This window comes from Galeopterus variegatus, unplaced genomic scaffold (genome assembly GCF_000696425.1).
Source record: "Galeopterus variegatus unplaced genomic scaffold, G_variegatus-3.0.2 Scaffold243, whole genome shotgun sequence".
Taxonomy (NCBI): domain Eukaryota; kingdom Metazoa; phylum Chordata; class Mammalia; order Dermoptera; family Cynocephalidae; genus Galeopterus; species Galeopterus variegatus.
Genome location: NW_007726354.1, coordinates 210043 through 236441, shown reverse-complemented (window position 1 = coordinate 236441; position 26399 = coordinate 210043). Strand labels below are relative to the sequence as shown.

The window sequence follows — 26399 nt, the reverse complement described above, 5'->3', positions numbered from 1 at the left end:
TTTTTTTTTTTTTTTTTTCAGCTGGTTGGGGGGGGGATCCAAACTCCTGACTTTGGTACTGTAAGGCTGCACTCTAACCAGCTGAGCTAACCAGCCAGCCCAGGAAACCATAAATGTATCTACACTATCACACCTTTGACACTTTATGTCTTCTCAAATTCTTCACATAAAATTTAGACCTAGATCTAGATCCTTCTGTCTACTCTAGTCAACCAATTGCACACAGAATACTTGTATAGAATCAGAAAGCATCTTTGGGGCTGGCCAGTTAGCCCAATTGGTTAGAGTACAGCCTTACAACACCAAGGTCATGGGTTCAGACCCCTAAACTGACCAGCCACCCCCACCCCACCCCCCCAAAAAAAACAGAATCAGAAAGCATCTCAGCCTACACCATCTCAACAATACAGGCCCCCAGAGTGTATCTTAGAAATTTGTACAGGAATTTTGGGTTGTCACAGTCATTGGAGGAAGAGGAAGCTACCAGAACATAATTGGGATGCTAGACAGCCTGCAATGTAACAAGCCTACAATATAAAATATTGTCCCATGTTCCATCAGACTTTTGAATGTCCTGCCAGACACTTATGTGTCTTAGGCGTGGACTCTGACTCAATTTTACATATGCCAAGCTATTTTTTCAGTTTTAATAGGAACTAAATTTTCTAAGAATTCTTCTTTTTTTTTTTTCCCCCTTTTTGTCTTTTTTCGTGACCGGCAACGGATCGCAACCCTCAGTGTCGCGCCCATACCGGACCGGGACCGGCAACGGGATCGCAACCCTCGGTGTTGCTCCCGCACCTCGCTCAGCCAGTGAGCGGCCGGTCTGTATGTGGGATCCGAACCCTCGGCGGGAGCGCCGCCGCACTTCCCAAGCGGCGCACTGTAGCAGTGCACCACCGGGCCGGCCCTCTAAGAATTCTTCTATGTGAAAAACAATGGAAGATTATACTTTGATATAGTCAGATCTTTATCAAGAAGTTGTCCACCATTTGGAAAAATCATGTCATCAACTGAAAGCCTTTACGATGCTCGAGGCACCAACAGAACACACCAGTTGCAGCTGTAGCTTTTACATTTACAGTTATTGTATATAAGTGCAAGCAATGACCACTTTGTATTTTCTACTGTAGACATGTTTTGGTCTTTATATTTCGGAATATATATTATTTTGCTATTTTAAAATTTGTTTCTCCTTTATATTACAGCTAGGATATTGTTTTGATTTGTTTATAGATGGGTTATATTACCCATGATTTTCATTGCAGACAGTAAAAAAAAAAAAAAAAAAAAAAAACAAGGTCTATTCAGGATATATAAAGGGATGTTGGCACTAATTAAATTGAGAATCACTAATAGAACACGCCAAGATTTCCCGTTTGCCTCCCAGGCTACTATTAAACCATATGACCACACTACACACAGCCTCATTCCCATTTTCAAGGATCCTAAGCTTTTTTAGGATCCTCATCTATTTTATAGGAAACCAAATGGTGTGGATGATAATAATCTGCACCATTTGTCCGGTCCTTAGGAATTAAAATGATCTCACATATGTGATCTCATCTGATGCTCACGAGAGTCCTGAAAAGGTAACAAATTAAATGCTTTTCTAACGATTCTCACCAATGAAGTGGATTAAAGTAAGAACGAAAACAAACAAAAAACACTTTGCTAGTTGTATGACTGAGCGGCCGCCATCTCTCCTCTCACGAGCTTTCCGACAAGCCACAGGTGAAGCCACCAAGATTCTCAACCAAATGAAACCTCCGGACTTTCTTCTTTAGGGTTTAATTCAGCCTCTTCCTGCAGAGAGGAGAAAACCGAGAGTCAACCAAAGTCAGGAGACGTGCCCACGGCTCTGAGAAATCATATTTCAAAGCAGGTGTGTAAGAATACACGGGATGACCTTCTCTATTACACACCTACTTTCTATTTTCTCATCGTAAATTTTTGAGGAAAAGTCTCATGTCACCAAAAGCAAAACCGGACGCGGGCTGCTGGGGCGAGCGGCGAGCCCCGCCCCCTGCGCCCCACGCCCCGCCCCCGGGGCTGTCCGCGGCAGTGCCTGACTGGCGGCCAGTGCAGGGGCCCTCGAGGGGTCCTTCGCTTGGGCGCCCGACGCTCTGCCTGAGCGGGTGCGCGGGCGGCTTCCGGTGTGGGTGACGAGTGGTGGCCGAAGCTGGGGGACAGCAAGGGACGCTCAGGCAGGGACCATGGCGGACGGCGGGTCGGAGCGGGCCGATGGGCGCATCGTCAAGATGGAGGTGGACTATAGCGCCACGGTGGATCAGCGCCTGCCCGAGTGCGAGAAGCTGGCCAAGGTGAGGGGAGGCCGGCTGGCAGTTGGCGGGCACTGCTACGTAATAACTTCGTATAGCATACATTATACGAAGTAAGGGACGCTCAGGCAGGGACCATGGCGGACGGCGGGTCGGAGCGGGCCGATGGGCGCATCGTCAAGATGGAGGTGGACTATAGCGCCACGGTGGATCAGCGCCTGCCCGAGTGCGAGAAGCTGGCCAAGGTGAGGGGAGGCCGGCTGGCAGTTGGCGGGCGCCAGGGGCTGAGTCACGGCGCCGAGCCTGCTTAGGCCTCAGGGGCCTGCGGGCTGAGCGAGCATCCACCCATTGCCTGCCCAGCCCCGTTTGTACCTGCAGGAGTGGGAGACCCCAGGTCTGCTCGGCCAGGGGGACTCCACGGTTGGAGTGCGCTAGTGCACACTGCTTCCCGAACCCTGCCCAAGACAGATGGGCACTTCGTCTCCTTAGGGGTTGGGGCCCCCTTGTACTTTTTGCCTTTTCTTGGATATTGTTGAAGTGACGTTTACCTTCGTAGTTTCCCAGAGGTCATGGTCGCTTCAGCATTCAGGGAAGATCAGAGAGTTTAGTTGTGTTGCTGTCGCCGGATCAATTTATGTCATTAAGTTGTGTATGAATCAAAATTGTTTATGAGTCATGGCGACGTGCCTGGTCTTTAGCTGGGAGAAGGGGCAGGAAAAGTGATAGTACAATGATGATTAACACAGGACCTCGGTCCTTAAGGAGTTCGTGTGTATAACGACTTAGTGAAGTCGTGCATGGTGGTGAGTGCCGTACAAACGTCAAGTGTTATTGGAACGCAGAGAAGGGAGCAGCTCATTCTTACTGGTGAAATAAGGGAAGGTGTCACAGAAAAGCTGACGTTTGTATTGGGCCTTGAAGAGTTGGTGAGATTGGTATGGGGAAGAGTCATTCCTGGAGAGAATACTCCAGAAGTGAAGACAAATAGACACTAAAGTGCAGGATAACCCAATGTGGAGAAATAATAAACAGTAGCCCAGCTGCTTATCTCCCATGAAATGGAAACATCTTCATGTCTCCTGCTACCTGTCTCGCAACTTTGTGTATCATTTCACAAATAAAGAAACCAAGACTCAGAGGTTTCAGTCATGGGCTGTTGCTAAGGATTAGGCTCAGGCTTCATTAAATTCCTTGATCAGTTCAGCTCCAAACATGTATTACTATTTACTTGGATGCGTTCACTAAGAGTTTTATTTGTTCCTTAAGGAGCTTATTGCATAAGTACATTACAGTGTAGTAAATTCAGGGGCAGTAGGAGTGCCAAGTAATGTGTCACATTTAGTTCTTAGAAGGAAACTTTTAAAATACTTTTTCTCCCCCCCACCCTCACCCCCCAAAAAAGATTTTAATGGGGCTTTATAAAAAACAAGGATGAAGGGCCGGCCCGGTGGCGCACTGCTACAGTGCGCCGCTTGGGAAGTGCAGCAGCGCTCCCGCCGAGGGTTCGGATCCCACATACAGACCGGCCGCTCACTGGCTGAGCAAGGAGCGGGGGCAACACTGAGGGTTGCAATCCCGTAGCCGGTCCCGGTCCGGTACGGGCGCGACACTGAGGGTTGCGATCGTTGCCGGACGCGAAAAAAGACAAAAAGGAAAAAAAAAAAAAAAAAAAACAAGGATGAAGAAAGATGAAGTTGATACACCAGTATTTCTTAGATTCGGTATGCTTTCTGAGGGGGAGCCTTAAATTCATCTGTGAGCTTTTTAGCTGCTAGTGTAAAGAAACGCCATTGGTTACTCAAGATGAGAAAACTCAGTCACCTACAGTGTCAGGCAGATAACGATAGCTGACATTTATTGAGTACTTTCCACAGTGCCAGGCACTCTAAGTGCTTACATGCACTAACTCATTCGATCCTTACCTCAGCCGAATGCAATAGGTATTACTGTTGTCTTTATTTTACAGACAAGGAAACTGAGACTAGGAAAAGTTGACTCACATGCCCCAAGGTCATACAGCTAGTAAAGTGGTAGAGCCAGGTCGCAAACCCAGACAGACAATTCTAGAGCTTGTGCTGTCACCCACCATGCTGTCCTGCCTAGTAAGCCAAGAATAATGATAACTTGACCTTTCGAGCACCTGCCCAGGGAAAGGAGGCAGCAACTCTTCACTTCTTGTTAATCTCTGGCAACTGGGGATGAAGGCTGAGCCTTGTCAACGCTGCTAATTTGAAGGAGAAAACAGAAATATGGATTTTTATATGAAATACCGTAATATTTAGAAACTGGACAGAAATCTGTTTTAAAATACTATTTGAATGCATGTGGATATGTCTGCTCCTGTTTCCTTTGGGAGTAGGAATACATCCATAACATGCTACATTAAAAAAGAAGTTCACAGGGCTGCCAACCTTACAGTAGAGGTTGAGTAGTAGTATATCTCTCCTACATAAAAGACGAAAAAAAGATACTATTTGAGTCAATACTGTGTAGATCAAACAAAACATACATACATACATACATACATACAGGGGCCAAAGTTAGCCCCTGACCCGCCACTTTGTAATTAATAGAATGATAGCATCCCTAAGAAAGAAACAGATGATTTGCTTTAGAGAAGTACAGCTATTCCTAGAATGGAGACATGGGAGGAAAAAAAATCTTCCCTTTACCAATTGCTTCTGACAGTAGGATTAGTGTGCAAGACCTAGTCAGTGCTAGACACTGTGGGACATATACAGATTTATTATACAAAGCTCTTGCCCACAAATAGCTTATAGACCCTAGGTCTGCCTGGCTAGGTAGACTTCACAGCCAGCCAGAGTACTCTAGTGCTACTTCACTATTACAGTTGTTCTAGTGATCATGTATGTGATATTTATTTAGAACATTGTTATCATATTCAAGATAGTTGAAAAGACTTCCAAACTCAAATGCCAGAAGCCTTTTTTGGTAAACTTAAAGGCATTTGGATTCTGATTTTTTTTTTTTTTTTTAAGATTACTGGTAAAGGGATCTTAACGCTTGACTTGGTGTTGTCAGCACCACGCTCTCCCAAGTGAGCCACTGGCCGGCTCTATGATTTTTTTTTTTTTAAAGCCTGTATGCCAGCCGAACAAAACAAGGTATATGTGGATTGTTTTGGGGGGCGGAAGAGAAGGTTGGGACATGGAGGGGTATAATTTTATTTTATTTTATTTTTTTGATATACACAGACCCACAGTTTTCAGCTTTTAGACTAGATGGTTGTCCTACAGTCCTGGTTAATTTTTTTTTTTAAGTTATGTGTAGGTGCTCTAGCTCTTGTCGGAATCCTGCTGACTGGACCAATTGTAGCACTCAGGCTAATGTTAGCATTCTGCCAACGACGCCAATTGTAGCGCTACTTGACTACGCCAGTTGTCAGGCTCTTTTACCTGCCGGTAATCTTGCCAACTGGGCCAATTGTCAAGCTAGGGCTGGATCTGGAGCTCACAGACCCCTCAAGCCCATTCACAGACTGTGTCACAAACCCTTCACGTGCCAGGCTGGGTCACCAGACCTCTTACACGCAGGTCTGTGAGCTAGGTAACTGGCAAACAGGTCCTTAGAAGCCACAGGTTGGAAAGCTTGGCTGCACATGTGGCGGCCACACGGGGCAGTAAACTCCAGCCAAAGGGGAGGCACTGCAGGTGCACTAACTCCACCCACACACACAACTTGGCTTACAAAGAATGTGCTGCACCACACCCGACTGGACCTAAGGCGAGGGGGCCTGATTAAATTATTCTATTTTCCCAACATTATGTTTCTCTGATTTGCTTTTTATTCATTATTTTATATATTTTTCTAACCGTTCTGCCAAACATTAAAAAAAGATTGACATTGTATTTCTACACTGGGATGTATGGAACATTTTAGCATACATTCTTCTGTTTTTATTTTGAGCCCATCAATAAAACTGTGAAGAAAATTTTGTTATTTTTCACTTCTGAGAAGACTTAAGGTTCAGGCCGCTTAGGTGGTTTATCCAAGGCAGGTCAAGCTCAGGTCTCCTAGCAACAGGAATGGTGTTCTTTTTCCTACATCCTACTACCTCTTTAAGGGATTGTCAATTTTGTCCTTGATTTCCTTAAGACATTTTTTATTTATAATGCGAAAGACATTTCAAGATAAAAATTAATGTGTGTAGAGACTTACGAATGTGTCAGGTGAGAAAACTACATATATCAGAAGCCTTAAAAACACAGACTGAAGTCTAGACTTGGATAGTAAAATTGCCAAATCTAGGTCATTTGAATCTCCTATAGTTGTAACCTAGTACAATTCTATGTTTACATCCTAACACCCACCTAAGCAATAACTAATATTTATCGCTGCTGTTCTATTGAAATGTTAGCTACTGTGATGATGATATTCATTCTGTGCTCTAGGCATACCTTTATAATAAGTATTGATTTAATCCTTACACCAGCTCTGTGGGGTTGGTGCTATTATTATGCTCACTTCACTGAATAGAAAATTGAGGGTCAGAGAGGTTTAAGTGTCTTGCCTAAGGTAATACGATGGTAGAGCTGGGATTTAGACCCAAGCAGTCTGGCTGCAGAGCCTATATTTTTAACCATTATGTTCTACCACTTCTCTTATTGGTATGTGAGGACCATGCATCAGGTTAATGAGAAAATAAAAGTGATACTAGTTCTTTATGTTGGTTATCTCTTCACCTTGTATAGAGGAGTCAGAAATTAATCTAAAGAGAGCTTTTTTGGAACTGTAAAGAGACATATTTAGTATTTCGCAGTTCACAGAGGGTTTTCCACACGCTTTTTGATTATGGGATATTTGGCACCTTGTTATTAGAGGACTACTTATATTCTTAAATTGAATATATCCTTTGGTTCTTCTTCATAAATGTCTTTTCATTTCTTTTGGTCACTTGCAACCTCTTCTCAAGGTTAATATTAAAAATAAAGAGGAGGTGAAATGTAAAACAGTTTACTGATTGTTAGCAGCTTGAACAAAAGACCCCTTTCAAAATATGTCGTTTAAAAGAATTGTATTGGCTTTAAATTTCAGCTATTCGTGGTAGATTTTTATCGGCCTTTTCCTTACTTGTTTAGGTTGTTTAACAAATCATTAAAAGATTGGACCCATTTAGGAGGTAAAGGAGACAAACATAGAACTTACAGATATCCAACATGTATTGATGTTAAACTCACTTACCTCATTTACAAGGATTGTTTTAATGAGAAAAATGAGTCACAGAAGTCTCATGTTCTAACGAGTTGGTTTTGGATAGCTCTAGCCATTTTATTCTTTCTGAGTTGAAAGGCAGCATCAAGGAGATGAATTTCTGGAACTGTGTGAGCAGATAGGAAAGGAAGGAGGAAGATGTTTTGCCATAGGATTGGACATGGAAGATTGGGAGAAAAAAGAGGGATGATTTGAGAATGGAATTGTGTTTAATGAAGTTGATGATAGTGTTCCTCAAGTAGCACTAAATTGTCAGCCATATAACTTGTCACATCTTACTTATTGTGACAGTGATAATCAGGAATGGTAAGCCATTAAGGTCAACGAAATAGTTGGGGAGAATGTCAATCCATTCAATACATACTCTGTGCAAGTTGGTGCAAGGGAATCAACAACTAAGGACTCCGCTCTAAAGGAACTTACAGACCAATTAGGAGGTAGGATATGTACACTAATAACTATGGTACAAGGTATAAAAAAAGGTACCATAATACCTACAGAAGCAACGTGTGCTTGGTGTGATACAGTGCACTGAGCTACAGTGGTGAATAATATAGACATGGTCCCATCTCTTACAGAGCTTACATTCTAGTGGGATTAGAAAGACAAGAAACATTAAAATAGAATATAGTTTGGGGTAATTGCAAAGCAGACAGTAGAGTAGAATGTTAAAGAAGGATGCGCTAAGAGACTGTTTTAGAGAGCATTAGTTTTTCTAAGAAGGTGACATTTAATATGTTATTGATACTGCAGACCATGGCTCTAGAGCAGTATGTGATTCCCTCACCTGTAGGGGTAGAGTTCTTCAGTATCCATGCTTCTAAATTAGAATACCATATATTAAACTATGTTCTGTTGATTATAGTCACATGACTTACAGCAAATAGGACAAGAGATAACTATCAGTAAACAGTATTTTGCATTTTAACTATTTTTGCACATCATTTTGTTACTAGATAGTAACCATTTCTCTATAGAGATCACTTTGATCAAAACAAAACGCACTGATATGTTTAAATAAGGGGAGCACTGCAATGTAGTAGAGGGAACTTTGGACCAGGAGGCAAGAGCCCTGGGATCTGGTTCTGCTGATTTGTTTCATGGCTGAGCAACTAGTTTAAGCCATTTGGTCCTGAGTCTTTTTAATCTGTAAAATGAGGTGATTGAATTAAATAACCTCTAGCTGTCTTTCTAGTTCTAAGATTCTTTGATCTTTTATGATTTGTCTTCAGCTTTGGAGAATTTATAGATTTGTTCATTGTTCGCTTCCTCTGAACATTTAACCAGCATTTATTGTGTACATGAATCTATTGAGCTTTCAGAACTTTGCATAGAGAACATTGTTAAAATATGTTAATAATCATGTGTTTCAGATTTAATTATAAGTTCAAACAGTGGCTATAGAGTACATATTCTGAGATGCATAGAAAACTCATACTTTAGGGCCGAGCCCGTGGCGCACTCGGGAGAGTGCGGCGCTGGGAGTGCAGCAATGTTCCCGCCGCGGGTTCGGATCCTATATAGGAATGGCCGGTGCGCTCACTGGTTGAGTGCGGTGCGGGCGACACCACACCAAGGGTTGCGATCCCCTTACCGGTCATGAAAAAGACAAAAAAAGAAAAAGAAAACTCATACTTTAAAATTTATCTTGGAAAATATGGCAGCAGTATTTTGAAAAGTCCAAACATTACTTGTACCCTTAATTCAAAAGCTGTTTAGTTTTTTTATCAGTAGGAAAGGATAGTACGTACTCATGTACCATCCATGAATGTCACTAAGATAGAAAAATTTTTTTTCATTTATGGTTAGAAAAACAATTTGTGAATAAAACCATCCTCATCACTTTCACTTCATTGTCAGAGTTGTGTACGTGATAGGGGCTGCTTGTTAGCTCAGTCGGTTAGGGGCAGTATTTTAACACCAAGGTCAAGGGTTCGGATCCCCATACTGGCCAGGTGCCAAGAAAAAAAAAAGAGGGGGAGTTGTGTACGTGGTAGTTATTAATATCATTGTCTTAAATAAGTACAATTTTTGTGCCATAGGTTGATTTTGTTTTTATCAAAATGTGTGGTTCCTAATAGGATGACTTATTTTAGTCCTGGTATATTATCATTTAGATTTATATTATTTGAATTTTATTATTCTCAGTTGTTAATGTATGTCCCGGGGAGAATGTTTTGTTTTTTGCATATGAGATAGAGGTGTGGAGAGATTTATCAGTTGACACAAAGGGTGGGTGTATTTTGGATGGATCAGTATCTGCTTAAGAGCATGGCTTTTGATAAGTATAGCAATGTATGAGTATTTTCTTTTCTTTTTTTTTTTTTTTGTCTTTTGTCTTTTTCCGTGTCTGGCAACGGATCGCAACCCTCAGTGTTGCCCCCGTACCGGACCGGGGACCGGCAACGGGACCGCAACCCTCGGCGTTGCTCCCGCGCCTCCCTCAGCCAGTGAGCGGGAACCGGTCTGCATGTGGGATCCGAACCCTCAGGCGGGAGCGCCGCCACGCTTCCCAAGCAGCGCACTTATCCAGTGCGCCACCGGGCCGGCCCAATGTATGAGTATTTTCAAGTGGTCTTCATTTCCTGTATGTATGATTTCTAATTTATGTTGTAGTCATTGAAAAATTAAACCACGGTTTCCTAACTTTTTACCACCAATTGTCCTTTTTATTTTTTCTTGATAGTTCATGTTTTAAAATATTTGTTACAGTGAATTTAGAAAGAAATAATTTAAAAACCTGGTAGGGGACAGGGTCAAAAGGTCAGTGATCCAACCTCCCCCCCCAAAAAGGTCACAGACTGTATGATTCCATTTATGTAACATTCTCATAATGACAAAAGTATAGAGATAGAGAACAAATCAGTGATTGCCAAGGTTTAGGTATGGTGCGGAGAGAGTGGTGGCTATAAATATATAGGGGTCGCATGAGGGAAATCTGTGGTGATGGAACAGTTCTGTATTTTGATTGTGGTTCCTTTAATCTATAATTATTTCAAAATAAAAAGTTTAAAAAAAAATTATTTTCCCATTTTTATTCTTCACAGACACCTGTAACTACCAGTTAGAGTCTCTGTTCAGAATAAGATAAACTGGTCACTGAGCTGGTAAATTGAAATCCAAAACAAAGACTTGGTGTTTTTCTCAGGTGTTAAATCATTGTTGTTATATGTTCAGTTTCTCTTAGGAATTTTAAAATGTTAAAAATAGCTTGTGGGCCCCAAGTAGGGACCCACCGACTTCTGGAATCCACTGGAGAAGCAAGGACCATCATGAAGAGGAGAGAAGGAAAACAAGAGTAGTTATGCGGTGGTCCTTTTCCTTCTCTGTGTCAGAAACATCTCATTTTAGACTAGTTGTTTGGTTTGTGTTGTTCTTTTCATTATTTGTTTTTATCTTTTGTTTTAGGAAGGAAGACTTCAAGAAGTCATTGAAACACTTCTCTCTTTGGAAAAACAGACCCGTACTGTGAGTAGATTTACAGTGAAAACCTCAACTGCTCATTAACTTCATTAGCATTGTTCCATTAACTTGCCATGTGTTTTTCGTTCTTACAGGCTTCAGATATGGTATCTACGTCTCGTATCTTAGTTGCAGTAGTGAAGATGTGCTATGAGGCTAAAGAATGGGATTTACTTAATGAAAATATTATGCTTTTGTCAAAAAGGCGGAGTCAATTAAAACAAGTGAGTTCATGATTGCTCAAAAAACAAATACATTTACATTTAAATAAGGACTTTTAGAAAGCTATTCTATGAATCATTTTAAAATTTGTTAAATCAACATTACAGCATTCTAGAAGGTGTTTAAAAATTCCACCATATTCTCATAATGACACAAATGTTTTCTGTTTTTTCTTCTAGTCCTTATATATTTGCATATCTTTACAAAATTGTGCTGAGTGGCGATGCAGCTTTGCTGTATTTCTGAATTGCTCATCTTCATTTTTATTCTTTTAAATGGTTGTGTTATAATCCAAGTTGATAATCTAATTTACTTAATCATATCTCTTTCATTAAACACTTAATCTTTAACTTATTTTTGAGGCATTAACTTATTTAATTTATTTTGAGGCCATTTTTAGACAGGTTACCTTACTCATTTTGTTTAAAGATTATATAAGTTCTTTTTCAGTGTTTTTTGTGAAGCTGGATTTTCTTTACTGTTTCCTTCTTCCTTTGCCTGAGATTAATAATCCTCTGTAGAAGTAGATTCCATTTTTTACATTTCTGTATGTCATCTTTAAAATGCTGTTTTCTGAATAGTTCCTGGATTCTCATTTTTTGCTTTAAATAGTAAAGATAATGACATTTTGTTTTTTTTCTTTTTTTTCTTTTGAGATAATGACATTTTGAAAGAGGATAGTAGTCGAACCAAAAATATATATATAGGGTTCTTGTCCAAATGCTTTATTTTCTTAATTAGACTGCTGTTAGAGTGAGCATAGTACCGACGGTCCCCAACTTAAGATGGTTTGACTTTAGGTTCTTCAGCTTTAAGATGGTTCAAAAGCAATAAGCATTCAGTAGGCGTGCTTCAAGTACCCATACAACCATTCTGTTTTTCTCTTTCAGAACAATAAATTTCTCTCTCAATTCAATAAATTGCACAAGATATTTAACACTTTATTATAAAACAGGCTCTGAGTTAGATGATTTTACACAACTATAAGCTAATGTAAGTGTTCTGAGTGTGTTTAAGGTAGGCTAGGCTAAGCTATGATGTTCAGTAGGTTAGGTGTATTCAATGCATTTTCTACTTAATGCTGTTTTCAATTATCATGGGGTTATGGAAACATAACCCCATCATAGGTTGAGAAGCATCTGTATGGAAGTGGATTAGTTTTTTTGCACATATCAGTTACTGTAATTGTTCTTGTTTTTTAGATGTTTACATGCATATAAAATGCATTGTTAAGAATTATCATGGGGCCGGCCAATGGCTCACTCGGGAGAGTGTGGTGCCGATAACACCAAGGCCACGGGTTCGGATCCCATATATGGATGGCTGGTTAGCTCACTGGCTGAGCGTGGTGCTGACAACACCAAGTCAAGGGTTAAGATCCCCTTACCGGTCATCTTTAAAAAGAAAAAAAAAAGAATTATCGTGGATTTAATTGAGGCAGACTAGTGTGTGAATGTTAAATTCATTTAAATATGCTTTTTGATGCTCGGCTCTATGGTTTAAGAGACAATTATTAGATAAACCGTCATCATCTTCTGCTTTTCTTAAGAGATTTGTTCTTTATGGGACAATTTTGTGTAAGGGCTACTTAATTAGAAGTCTTGAGGCAGCCTGCATTAAAATAAACAAAAATATATGTTTCATGTAGCATTAGGACAGTTTAAAACACATATCCTAAAATTTCAGATTTAATTTCATGGTGTCATAAAATTTTATAACTAGAGACTGTATGGCTCACAAAGTCCAAAACATTTACTTCATAAATATTTGCAAAAATTTACAGAAATATTTGCCGATCCCTGACCTAGATCATAGAATGTTAGAGCTGGAGGGAACGTAGTTCAGCCCCTCTGTACTACCTATGAGGAAACTGAGGGCAAGAGATTCTCTTACTTTCACTGTCACATTTTAGTGAGGTAAGTATGGGTGACTGTAGCTTTTACTCTCTACCTGATGATCCAGATGATGGAACTGTTTTACTTTATGCCTCTGCCACTGACTCTTCTCAGTATCTGTTGGTCGTGGCTTCGAGCCACTGCTGAACTCAGCTTTTCTCTTTTTTCCCCTGAACTCTGCTGCCATTTCTTCCATGCTTTTCTGCTTGGTTGCATCTTTGCACCTGAGATTGTCCTCACCATTATTGACTTGTTTCTGGATATTCAATACTTTTTAGTTACCAGGGAGATTTTGATGTGTTTGATGTTCTTTTGTGGGCATTTCAGTATCTAGAGTTGCTTAGGAAGACCAAATTTGACCATAGCTCTTCTATCAATTAAATATATTTTTTTCCTGTGTTAGGAATTTTACTTAAGAACCATTTTTAATATTTTAGGCAGTTGCAAAAATGGTTCAACAGTGCTGTACTTATGTCGAGGAAATCACAGACCTTCCCATCAAACTTCGATTAATTGATACTCTGCGAATGGTTACAGAAGGAAAGGTAAGTTTTCTGTTGACATAATTCACAGTGATAAATAGTCTTATCTGTATTCAGAGATAATTACATATTTAGACATTTTATAAAAGTATGTTTGTATGTGTGTATGTTTTTTTTCTAAGAAGAAATACACAAAATGTCATCACCTTAATTCAACCAATACTATCTTTGTATATCCCCTTCTAGTATCTTTCTGTATGCAGATTAATATTTTTACATGGTGAGTCTTGGTATTTCCATATTTTTCTAGGAATTAGTGATCTTATCTTATATGTGGCATTTTGAGAATGAATAAAATTCTACAGGGCCAGGGGGTGGGGAGAAGGGCATGTGAGACAGGAGAAATTATATACCAAAGTAAGAAACACATGATATATTTAGGAAACTGTAAGTAGTTTGGCATTATTGGAAATTAAGTTTTTTAGGGGTGGGGTGGGGAAGGAATTGCTGCAGAGCAAAGGCTAAGGGGGTAAGTAAGCATGAAAATTTGTTCCCTAGACTTTAAGGTTGTAGTTATATTTTTAATGTTTTATTTGTTGAAAATTATAAATCTACTAACATTATTTATAGCTATAAAAAAATACTAGCAACTTTAATACTAAGCAAGGTCAGATTTTTTTTTTTTTTGTGGTGACTGACCAGTACTACCAAGGTCCAAACCCTTGATCATGGTGTTATAAAACAGCCTTGTATTTAAAGATAAATCAGAATTAGAGTATTGGTTGAAGTGTAGATATTGGGCTCTTTGTAAAGTGTGTTATTTTACAAATAATTCTTTTAAAGGCACTTTCTGTTTTCTGTGCCAGCTATGTAGCTTGTGGTCTTGTTATTTGTTAAACACAATAATTTCATATTTAGGTTCTGAAAACAGATCTGCAAAATATGGATAATGTTTTATAGAGACAATTTCTTTAAAATTGTGGCTGTATTTGTGAAATGTAAAATGTCTCACAACTCTGTTTGTACATGGAGGATGAAGTGCACCATAGCTGCAAGATGAATACTCAGCCTAGCCTGAAGAATAGTTCAGTCCTACCTATTAAATTTTAATACATTTCTACAGGAATTTTGATAATGTAATTTCTCTTATTTATAGATTTATGTAGAAATTGAGCGTGCTCGACTGACTAAAACATTAGCAACTATAAAAGAGCAAAATGGTGACGTGAAAGAGGCAGCCTCCATTTTACAAGAGTTACAGGTAAGGTGCTACATTTTGGAGTTTGTAAAACTTTCTGTTTAGTCAGCAATATTTTCTTGTGGAAATAACTTATTTTGGCATCTTATCACTTTTTTTCTAAGCCACCAAGAGTAAGAGCAAGTGCGGTATAGTGTTAGGTTATTTAGGCAGCTGTTGCATAATCACAGTCCAGCTAAATTTAACTGTTAAAAAAGTTTTGAACAAAAATTAGGATCAACAAATTTGTCTTGATTTTTTTGCTATTACTTGAACATTTTAATTCTCTTTAGATTTATTTAATAGGTATTTCATGTACTATTATGTCTTAGGAATTTGCTGTTAATTATTGGCTTCATTCTTAATGGATATTTGATTGGTAGAAAATTTCTAGTCTCAAGTGGTTCAACAAAGAAAAATTGCATCATTCGTCTTGTTTCAGGACAGTCTTTAACAGAGGCCTTAGAATGAGACAGGAAAGAGCTAAGATACCTGAAAAAAAGCCAAGGACTGTCTCACCTGTAAAGTAATACATAAACTATGCTCAAAATTTCCTAAATAACATCAGTGAATTCAGACTCTGTCCCTGGGACCCATCAGAGGTTCCCCATTAAGTTAAATTTATTATTTTAACTTTTCAATCATGTACCTTATTCATTCTTGCTAAAGAAAGGGAGGAAGTTAGCATTACTAAGAGGGTCTTACTTGCCATACATTGTTTTTGTTCTTTTTTTTTTGTTTTGTTTAACATGTTCTGTCTTCTTTATATAATTTATTGCAATTTTTTTTTTTTTTTTTTTTTTTTTCCTTTTTTAAATTTTTTTTTTTTTTTTTTTAATTTTTTTCATTTTTTTTTTTTTTTTTTTTTTTTGTCCTTTTTGAGACCGGCCGCACCGTGCTCAGCCAGTGAGCACTGTGAGCGCACCGGCTATCCCTATGTAGGATCCGAACCCGCGGTGGGAGCGCTGCAGCGCTCCCAGCGCCGCACTCTCCCGAGTGCACCACGGGCTCGGCCCAATAATTTATTGCATTTAATGTTCACACACAACACTATTTTTATCCCCAGTTTTCAGCCAAGGAAACTGAGACTCAAAGGGATTGAGTAACTTGCCTATGATTGTTGTCAAGAAGTAGTAGAGTTTGGATTCATACTGGTTCTTTTTGGATTCAGACCCTATTTTTTTTTTTTATTGTTAATAGACTATTTTTTACAGCAGTTTTAAGTTCACAGCAAAATTGAGCAGAAAGTACAGAGAGTTGCCACATATACCCTCCGCCACACACACTCACACACACCCTCTCCCCTTCTGTGGACATCCCCTACGAAAGTGGTACCTTTTACAATCAATGTCCATATTTTACATTCGAGTTCAGTGTTCAGTTTTGGTGTTTTACATTCTGTGGGTTTTGACAAATGTATAAGGCCATGTATTATCTACCGTTAAAGTATCATACAGAATAGTTTTCATTGCCCTAAAAGTCCTCTGTGTTCCATCTATTAATTCCTCCTTCCCCTTAGCCCTTGGCAACCACTGATCTTTTTACTGTTTACATAGTTTTGCCTTCAGATTCTATTTTTCAACCAGATGGATTATGTGCTTAATGATTCAAAATCCCCTGTAAAATAATCTCCCCCCCCCTCACAAAATCTCAATTATGTAAAGCTTCTAGGTTTAACTACCAGTTTATAGGATAGATACACCAGGCACACAGGAGCCTGTTAAATGACACCACAGGGGTCCAGTCTGCAAAAGTTACACTCTAAGAAACTATAGGATGATTGACTTGATTTCTTCAACAAATAAATGGCAAGGAGAAAAAGACATAAGAAACATATCTACCAATTGCAAAGTATGGACTCTAACTTCTAACTAGATTTAAAAATAGGCTATATCAGGGACTGACTAAATATTTGATGATATAAGGAATTTCCAGGTAGGATCCTTTTTTCCCCCCAAACTTTACCTTTTAGGGATACATACTGAAATATTTTCATGTAACAAGTTGTGTGAGATTTGCTTCAAAGTAACTGACACATGGAGAGTGGGTAAAGGTATATAAATGAAACATTGATGGCTCATTGTATGTGTTTGTAATTTTTTTTTTTTAAATCCTTATAAAAGATGACCAGTAAGGGGATCTTAACTCTTGACTTAGTGTTATCAGCACCACGCTCTCCCAAGTGAGCCACGGGCCAGCCCTGTTTGTAATTTTTTCTTAATAAAAATACAAAGAAGATGGTGAAATAAAAACATTTTCAGACAAAATAATAATAATGATAATAGTCTTCATTCTACTTTGTAAATGTGTTGTCCTAGGTTTTATAAATTCATTTACAATATACATATACCAAATGTTATATTAGAAATGTTTTTCATAGTGTTTGATGTAATTTCTTCTCTATATTTTATTTGTGTATATCTGATGTAAGTATGTATTCTACATCCATTAGGAGTCATACAGCTTTATTACCTGAATTTTAAAAGACCAGTGCCTCTCTTTCATATAATGGTTTCAACTATTATATAAACCGAAAGCCTGTGAATGGCATCTATTTTTATATTTAAAATTGTAATTTCCTTATTAGCCATTAGGAAAATGCAAATTAAAACCACAAGAAGATTCTGCTACATACCTATTCCAACGGCTAAAATTTAAAACACAGTACCAAGTGCTGTTGGGGATGCAAAGCAACTGGAACTCTCATACATTGCTGGTGGAAAGGCAAAATGGTGCAGCCACTCAGGAACACACTTGGGCAGTTTCTTATAAAGTTGAGCATATACTTACCGTGTGACCCAGCAATCCTACTCCTGAGTGTTTACCTATGAGAAATGAAAACTTACGTTCACACAAAATCTGTCCACTTATGTTCAGAGCAGCTTTATTTGAACTTAACTGGACAGATAGCCAAAAGGTGGAATCGGCCAAGATGTTCTTCCTGCAGGTGAACGGATAAACTATGGTGTGTCCATACAATGAAATACTACTAAGCAATAAAAAGGAATGAACTATGGATATACACACCTTGAATGAATCTTACAGTTCATGGCATTAGGCAGAGTGAATAAAGACAAAAGATCACATACTGTAATAGACATTCTTGAAAAGATATATCTATAGAGATGGAGCAGATTATTGATTGTCAGGGCTTATGAGTGAGGGAAGGTGTGACTTGACTATAAAAGGATAGGATGAGAGAGTTTGGGGGAGTAATAGAATTGTTCTGTATCTTCATTGTCATGGTGGTTACATGAATCAATACATGTGTTAGAATACATGAAACTTTATATTAAAAAGAAAAAAACCCATTTTACTGTATAATAATTTTTTTAATTATAATTTCCTGGAGGCAACTAAGTCTTCATATAATTGCCAGCATTCTCCCTATATGCATGAAGGTTTTTATTATTTGACATGTATGAATATTTTAATATCTATTTAATTTTGTTTTAATTGATAAAAACTAAGTTTTATAAACTTATTTGGGGACTGACTGTTAGGTGGAAACCTATGGGTCAATGGAAAAGAAAGAGCGAGTGGAGTTTATTTTGGAGCAAATGAGGCTCTGCCTAGCTGTAAAGGATTACATTCGGACACAAATCATCAGCAAGAAAATTAACACCAAATTCTTCCAGGAAGAAAATACAGAGGTGAGCATGTTTCTTACTACATGTTTCCTTTTAAAGTGTTTGAATAAAACCCATTAACTTCAATTCATTTTGTCAACTTTTTTTCAGAAATTAAAATTGAAATACTATAATTTAATGATTCAGCTGGATCAACACGAGGGATCCTATTTGTCTATTTGTAAGCACTACAGAGCAATATATGATACTCCCTGTATACAGGCAGAAAGTGACAAGTGGCAACAGGTAAGGATATATTATAATCGACATGGATCCTTACGAGGAAGAAAAGTTTGCATTTTTAATTTTCAAATTATTTTAACTGCAGTAGTTATACACAGTTGTATGGTGCTGCTTTTTATTCAATGTGTTGATATTCCACATATCCTTACTGATTGAGACTAATTGGAGCAATAGTGTAAATTATGTGTCACTTTTGAAGAAATGTAGGCTTGCCATTTAAAATATGTACAGTCGGTCACTTGCTAACAAAGTTTACAGATGAAGACCCAGCATTACTTTGGAAAGTTATTTTACAAAGCTGTTTTAAGGAGCTTAAATATATATTTCCCATATATGCTGCTATAACTGTTATAAGTACTTTTTCTTTATATGTTTGTCAAAAAGGAATGTCAAAAAAGAGTCAGCTGAGATAATTCAGATTAGCAAAGATTTACTGTAATAGTCTAATGAAGACTAAATATTACAGAAATACACTATGAAAAGGTCAGCCCAGTAAGATTTTTCCCCCAAAGACTTTAAGCCCAAAATGAAAATGAACATATACAATTATTTCCTGACTTTTTTAGTTCTTTCCAAAGTTCCCTTTATGTTTCTAGTCTTGCATATAACCTGTTGTATTGTATAACTTTTTTAGGCTCTGAAAAGTGTTGTTCTCTATGTTATCCTGGCTCCTTTTGACAATGAACAGTCAGATTTGGTTCACCGAATAAGTGGTGACAAGAAGTTAGAAGAAATTCCCAAATATAAGTAAGTACTTTTGTAACTAGTATGATCTCAGTAGATACACCATTTTGAAAGAAAATTGGCTAACCTAAGTGTGTACTTCTTAATTAGTTGCTGATAGATTATATTAGAAAATAAAGCTAGAGATAATAAAGTGGTGAAAATTTTTTTTGCATTTCATTAGAAATTAATGTAAAGAGATAACACACTTTATTCTAAACTACTTATCAAGTAGAAGTTTTATATCAAGCACACTTTAGCACGTTTTGGTTAATTAACAACTTGATAAAGTTTTATTATTTATCTGTTTCATTAGTATGTTTGCAATCAGTTATTTCAGAGACTGACAAATACAGGAGAGAGCAGAATGTTAAGTAGGGGAATTCTCTGTTCAGAATTACTGTGGGAAAAAATGGTAGTAAAGTTGGTAAAGTAAATAATCGAATTGTGTTTAGTTCTACCAAATAAAAATTTATAAAAGCAGTCTGTTGATTTTTTCAAATTTGCCATCATGTAGGATGATACTTAGTTTTTACAGATTTGTAATATTAAGTATTTTACAATTTACAGGGATCTTTTAAAGCTTTTTACCACAATGGAGTTGATGCGTTGGTCTACACTTGTTGAGGACTATGGAATGGAATTAAGAAAAGGTTCCCTTGAGAGTCCTGCAACTGATGTTTTTGGTTCTACAGAGGAAGGTGAAAAAAGGTGGAAAGACTTGAAGAACAGAGTTGTTGAACATGTAAGAATCTGGCATGATAGAGATGACAATTTTTATTTTAACTTTTAACTAATGAGTTTACTTTTTAGAATTATCTTAGAATTAAACTTTGGCAAATTTGAGCATATACTGTTTTATTTTTCAGGTTTGATAACCAAATGTTTCTTTTGGATGTTTTGTCTTTAATTCTTCACTTTAGGATTTTCTTTCACCTATGCCCAGTATAGTAGTGATGTAAATTTGTTGTTGTTTGAATGTTTATTTATTTATCTTTTTTTTTTTTTTTTTTTTTTTTTTTTTTTTTTTTTTTTGAGCAGCTGGCCAGTCTTCTATGTGCCAGACACTGTACAAAGTACTGGGGCACATGGAAGAATAAGACATGGTCTTTACCTTCAAGACACTTAAAAATCATAGGGAAAGATGTGTTTATGGATAAAAAGTGTTAGAGATATCAGCTACAAGTATTTGGAGAGTAGAGTGGGGTATAAGGAGAGAGTTGATTGCTTCTACCTGGAGGAAAGGTCAGGCTAGATACATAGGAATTGCCGAGTGAGGTGATATTTGTGACAGCAGTGTGTGGTGGTTATCAGGCAGATGGGAGGGCGGTGATTTAGGCAGGTGGGATAGTCTGAGCAAGGGCATGGAGGCATAAAAACCATCAGAGGAATTTGGAGAACTCCAAGAAAAGTTGGAGATGTAAAAAAGAGTCTGAATCATAACAAATTTTGTATACCCCGATAGTGAAAACTTTTAACTGAGAGGATAACGTCCAGGCTTGTATTTTATAAAGTGCCTCTGAGATAAGTGTGGAGAATGGATTTGGAGACAAGACTGGAGATGAGAAGACTAGTTAAGTCAGGGGCTATATGGACCTGAGTTAAGGTAGCAGCCAAGGGATTGGAGAAGAATGTTCAGAATGGAATTGTCCTAAGGGAGGAAGTTAATAGAATGTGGTCACTGATTAGATTTAAAGAATGGAGGAAAAGGTGGAATGTAGAGTGCTTCTTATGCTTTCTGAGAGGTTGGTGTTGTCATCGACCTGATGGGGACAGAAGGAGGTGTACTTTCTGCAGAGATAAGTTCATTTTTCTCCCCACCGATCCCATTTTTCTTTTGAGTTGAGTGGTATTTTGTTAATAATGTTAGCTTTTAGAATTGTAAAGGGGAATCTCTGTGTCTAACCTCAGTTCCATTTCCAGTGAAATTTAGGAAACTTAATTTCAAGTTACCTTTAAGTAGTTATAATGATGGTAAAATGACAAATGTTTTAAGATGATCTCTGATCAATTTTTGAATTTTAGCCTTTAAAACATTTGTATTATAATTGGAAAAGCTTCACTTGAGATTCTTGCAATTGGCAAAAATATTTTAGTATGGTTATAGTTTTTAACCACTAATTTAGTTAAGACAAGCATATATTTAAAGAGTTGTGTAAAGTATTCACAAATAACTGCATAAACTAAAATGTCTAAGTATTTCATTTTGTTTTTGAAATTTAGAACCAGCTTCATTCCAATGGTAGGCTATAGAAAAGTAAAAGCTTTGAGTCGGACTTTCAGTCTTAAGTAAACTTGTTTGGATATGAAAATAAATGAACTTTTAGCCTTGCTGACAGCTGTATGTGCCCTCTATTCTCTCCCCAGAATATTAGAATAATGGCTAAGTATTATACTCGGATAACAATGAAAAGGATGGCACAACTTTTGGATCTATCTGTTGATGTAAGTAGTAAACATCAGTGTTTCTTTTTTGTAGCCATTCTTTTTTTTTTTTTTTTTTTCTTTTTTGTCTTTTTTTTTTCCGTGACCGGTAACGGGATCGCAACCCTCAGTGTCGTGCCCGCACCGCGACCGGCAATGGGATCGCAACCCTCGGTGTCGCGCCCGCACCACACTCAACCAGTGAGCGGACTGGTCTCTATATGGGATCCGAACCCTCGGCGGGAGCACCACCGCACTCCCAAGCGCCACACTCTACCGAGTGCGCCACCGGGCCGGCCCTCATTTTTAATATCAATCAGCTCGTAAAAATTGAGTGAGAAAATGTTTTATTATTTAATTTTAAGTGATAGAAAGTTTCCCAGGCTATCTTGAGTACCAAAAAATATCCTGAATATCAAGTTTGTAGTTACATTAATTTTATTTATGCTAGTTAAAATCTTCACTTAAATATGTTAGTTTTACATTGATTAATTTGAAGCCCAAAGTATATATATAATAAATATTTTAGGTTTCCACAAAAATGAACTGCATAAGTAAAATAAGTGTGGCTTTTTGTCTTTTTTCGTGACCGGTAACGGGATCGCAACCCTCAGTGTCGTGCCCGCACCGCGACCGGCAATGGGATCGCAACCCTCGGTGTCGCGCCCGCACCACACTCAACCAGTGAGCGGACTGGTCTCTATATGGGATCCGAACCCTCGGCGGGAGCACCACCGCACTCCCAAGCGCCACACTCTACCGAGTGCGCCACCGGGCCGGCCCTCATTTTTAATATCAATCAGCTCGTAAAAATTGAGTGAGAAAATGTTTTATTATTTAATTTTAAGTGATAGAAAGTTTCCCAGGCTATCTTGAGTACCAAAAAATATCCTGAATATCAAGTTTGTAGTTACATTAATTTTATTTATGCTAGTTAAAATCTTCACTTAAATATGTTAGTTTTACATTGATTAATTTGAAGCCCAAAGTATATATATAATAAATATTTTAGGTTTCCACAAAAATGAACTGCATAAGTAAAATAAGTGTGGAAGACTTGACTACATTTCACCTGAAAAGGTCCTAGGACTTGTTAGAGGAGTACTCCAGTCTGTGTTTCATGTTGACAAAATGGACAGCACAGAAAGAGATTAACTCAAGTGTGTAATAATGGCTTGAAAAGCCGTTTCTATAACTAGAAGAGTTGTGACAGTTTTGTTTTGTTTTTTTTTTCCTTTTTGTCTTTTTTCGTGTCCGGCAACGGATCGCAACCCTCAGTGTCGCGCCCGTACCGGACCGGGACCGGCAACGGGATCGCAACCCTCGGTGTTGCTCCTGCACCTCGCTCAGCCAGTGAGCGGCCGGTCTGTATGTGGGATCCGAACCCTCGGCAGGAGCGCCGCCGCACTCCCAAGCGGCGCACTGTAGCAGTGTGCCAACGGGCCCGCCCCAGTTGTGACAGTTTAGCTGGAAAAGAAAAATTATGAAATGTTGGAGTTGAAAGGCTTGATCTTTGGTTAGCTGGTTGGCTCTTCTCCTTTATCGATTAGCGTAACAGAGTCCTTGGAAGTCAAGTGTCTTGTCCTTGGCTACGTAGTTGCCAAGTGGCAGAGCATGTATTCTAACACAGCAGTTCTGGAAACAGTTTAACTATACCATACTGCCTTTTAAGGGAAACGTTGTAGAAAATGGAGTAGACCACTTGTGGCTGGCACAGGCTCTTATTGACAGTACCAGCGTATATAAAGTTTGCAGAGAGGCAGATTCAAACTCAGCACTGATGCTGAGTCAACTCGGATACTGTTCATTCCCTAGACTGTCAGTAACATAAGTACATTATTATGGAAAGTCAGCAGTCACTAACTGTTAATAGTGAATTCTAGCCCTACATAATTTTGGATGAAGAGTTTAGAAAATGTTTTCCTTAAGTTTTGTTTTATTGTCTGTAATTATCCTGTCTTAATCCAATTTGTCTTTCTCTCTTGCAGGAGTCAGAGGCTTTTCTCTCAAATCTAGTGGTTAACAAGACCATCTTTGCTAAAGTAGACAGGTTGGCAGGAATTATCAACTTCCAGAGACCCAAGGATCCAAATAATTTATTAAATGACTGGTCTCAGAAACTGAATTCATTGATGTCTCTGGTTAACAAAACTACGCATCTCATAGCCAAAGAGGAGATGATACATAATCTACAATAAGGGTCTTATTGCCTTTAGAAGAGTTAAAATTGGAAGTCATTTTTTAAAAAAAAGACTGTTATTTTGGTGTATATTTTGAGTTTTTTTTTTTTTTTTCCTATTCTCAGCTCCCTTGTCTAAAATTTTAAAATAGTGAATATGTTTGAGGTTCCTTTTGACCTTTCAGTTCCCTGATTACATTGTTAACTTTGCATTTGCAATTGGTGCAAAAATTTAGTACATTTTATTGTCCGAGTACGCAGAAAATTGTCATAATTTTCCCAAATGTTTTTCTCTCATTGAAACCTTTTTAGCTGTTATTTGTTTTCATTCAACTAACAACCATATTATAATAATAAAAGCAGTATATGCGTGTTTACTTTCTATAGTTACCTCTATTTCTAAACAATTCATGTGGTAGTGATTTGACAAATTTTTTTTAAATAAAATAAATTCTGTTTAAAGCTATCACTTAGTAGAATAAAAAAGCAACATAGAACATACAGGAATGTTTGGGATAGAGTTGTGATTTGTGGAGAATTTGTATTTTGGTATTGTGGCAGAAAGTCTCCAGACTGAGTGTGTGTGGAGTGATCTGGTGGGCTATATAGACTTACTTTTTTTTTTGAGTCAAACTGGTTTCAGTCACAGTAGCTTGATTACTTTTACCCAGCTTCCTCAGACTTCACCAGTTAACAAAATCAAATGTCATTGTGTTGACACAAGCTGTTGGGAGTTAAGTCCTCTTTATAGGGGTAGTGACTTGGCAGGGGGGTCTGTCCCCCTCTCCCCGCTCTTCTTGGTATGGGTTTAAATTAATACACAAAGCTGTTTTTATAAAGCTTCTTTCTGGCTTTAACTTACAGGTCTAATTATATCGTTAATGTTCCAAATTCATTCTCTCTTCATAGGAACTAAAGTTCCATTATATGAACACTGGATAACCTAATTTTTAAAAATGCTTAATGACAAAAAGTCTTAAGGCCACCCTCATGGTAAGTTTGGTATAGTATTAAAATTTTTTCACAGAATTAAAGTAGTTTTATTGTCAAAAGAAACATCTGAGATCAATTAATTCTAGCAAATTGTGGAAGTTTTTTTTTTTAAATTTGATTTATTTCAGAAAAAAACAAAAATGAAATAGTGTTAGAAGGTTATTTAAAATGATGTTTAAATGAAGAAAGTGTGAGGTACACTTTTAAAAATCGAAGTAAAAAACTAAGCGTTCTAGAAACAGCATTTCTCATAATTAATTTTCCATTTAATGGAAATGTTCATTAAAATTTTCATTCAATGGAAAATTGTCACTAAATTTTACTATTTCATGATCCCAGGCCAGGGGACAATTGTGGGACCCCTAATATGCTCTGTATTGTGAATAATGACATACTATTAAAGTAATCTAATTTATTCTTTGGGAATTTAATGCACTGGTCACATTAATAACATCAACATCTGCTATCACTTAACTTTAAAAAACCAAAAATATGGCAAGTTCAGAAACAGACATTTACACTAACAGTAAGAATATGGTTTTAATTTTCTCTTGAATAAGAAAGATAGAAAATAAAATCATTTTGCATTGTTTGTAAATAAAGTTGGAGCTAATTTGAATCTAGCTTCTCATTAATTTCATCTTTCCAGGAACTCATCACCTTTGGTCTTGCCAACTTGGGACTGTTGGGATGAATGTGTTAATACTGTATAAATCTCAAATGTTCCTCCAGTCTGGTCTTTATTTAACATGCTCACTCTCAAACTAGGCTCTGTGTGTTATGATCTGGCGACATTTGTGACTGTGTCCCAGTGACCATATCTCACTTGATTTGATTAGCTGCTCATCAATTTCTTGCTTTTTCCTGTCAAACATTAACCAAGGAAACATGAGTTATTTAGCAATTTCTTTTCTTAGCGTTACAAAAAAATCCATTATCATAAGATAATAAAATATTTGAGAACCTAAATTAATAGTTTTACTTTTCAGACCTCAAGTTGGCATTCATGAAAAGGATAGGACTACTTTGTTTTAAGTATAAAGAAGATGATACTTGATTCATTATCATTTTCATTAGTGTACTTAACCAGCAAGAGAGGTGATGAGCCATTGTTTTTTTTTGAAACACCATTTATTTTCATATAATTTATGTTTTTATTTTAGAGTTCAATAGCTGTTTCTGTAATTGTACTCAATTTCCATATGCTTATTATTAAATTATTGAAAAAGTCATTTTTAAAATTCATACAGTTCATTCTATCTTTCATAAGTGTTAAATGTATGGTAAAAGTGCATATTTTAAATTGTTTTCAGCTCCTGGATATAGCAGCAATAAAAACACTAATTTGTGGGTATTTAAGAAAACCTGGAGAATAAATTCAAACTTTAAAAGGTCA

General features: G+C 37.5%; 1 protein-coding gene across 2 annotated transcripts; it reads left to right on the top strand.

The window, feature by feature from the left end:
* The first annotated feature begins 2129 nt into the window (after positions 1-2129).
* On the top strand, positions 2130-26399 carry PSMD12 (proteasome (prosome, macropain) 26S subunit, non-ATPase, 12). 2 transcript variants are annotated; one of them, XM_008566463.1, is made up of 12 exons: positions 2162-2207; positions 2411-2527; positions 10923-10982; positions 11072-11200; positions 13531-13638; positions 14732-14836; positions 18316-18465; positions 18553-18687; positions 19319-19431; positions 19978-20152; positions 21775-21852; positions 23820-26399. In XM_008566463.1, exons 2-12 carry the CDS (start codon positions 2420-2422, stop codon positions 24027-24029), a joined length of 1371 nt encoding a protein of 456 aa, XP_008564685.1. In that variant the 5' UTR covers positions 2162-2207; positions 2411-2419; the 3' UTR covers positions 24030-26399. The 2 variants fall into 2 exon arrangements, with proteins under 2 accessions (XP_008564686.1, XP_008564685.1); XM_008566464.1 differs by lacking the exon at positions 2411-2527 and having other exon boundaries at positions 2130-2324.

What these genes read in the sequence shown, in the direction of transcription:
- PSMD12 (XM_008566464.1), top strand. Translation starts at nt 2,217, where the DNA reads ATGGCGGACGGCGGGTCGGAGCGGGCCGATGGGCGCATCGTCAAGATG. An exon ending in TCCAGGAAGAAAATACAGAG is followed by an intron (nt 18,466 to 18,552) that starts GTGAGCATGTTT and finishes ACTTTTTTTCAG; the next exon opens with AAATTAAAATTGAAATACTA. An exon ending in TTTTGGATCTATCTGTTGAT is followed by an intron (nt 21,853 to 23,819) that starts GTAAGTAGTAAA and finishes TCTCTCTTGCAG; the next exon opens with GAGTCAGAGGCTTTTCTCTC.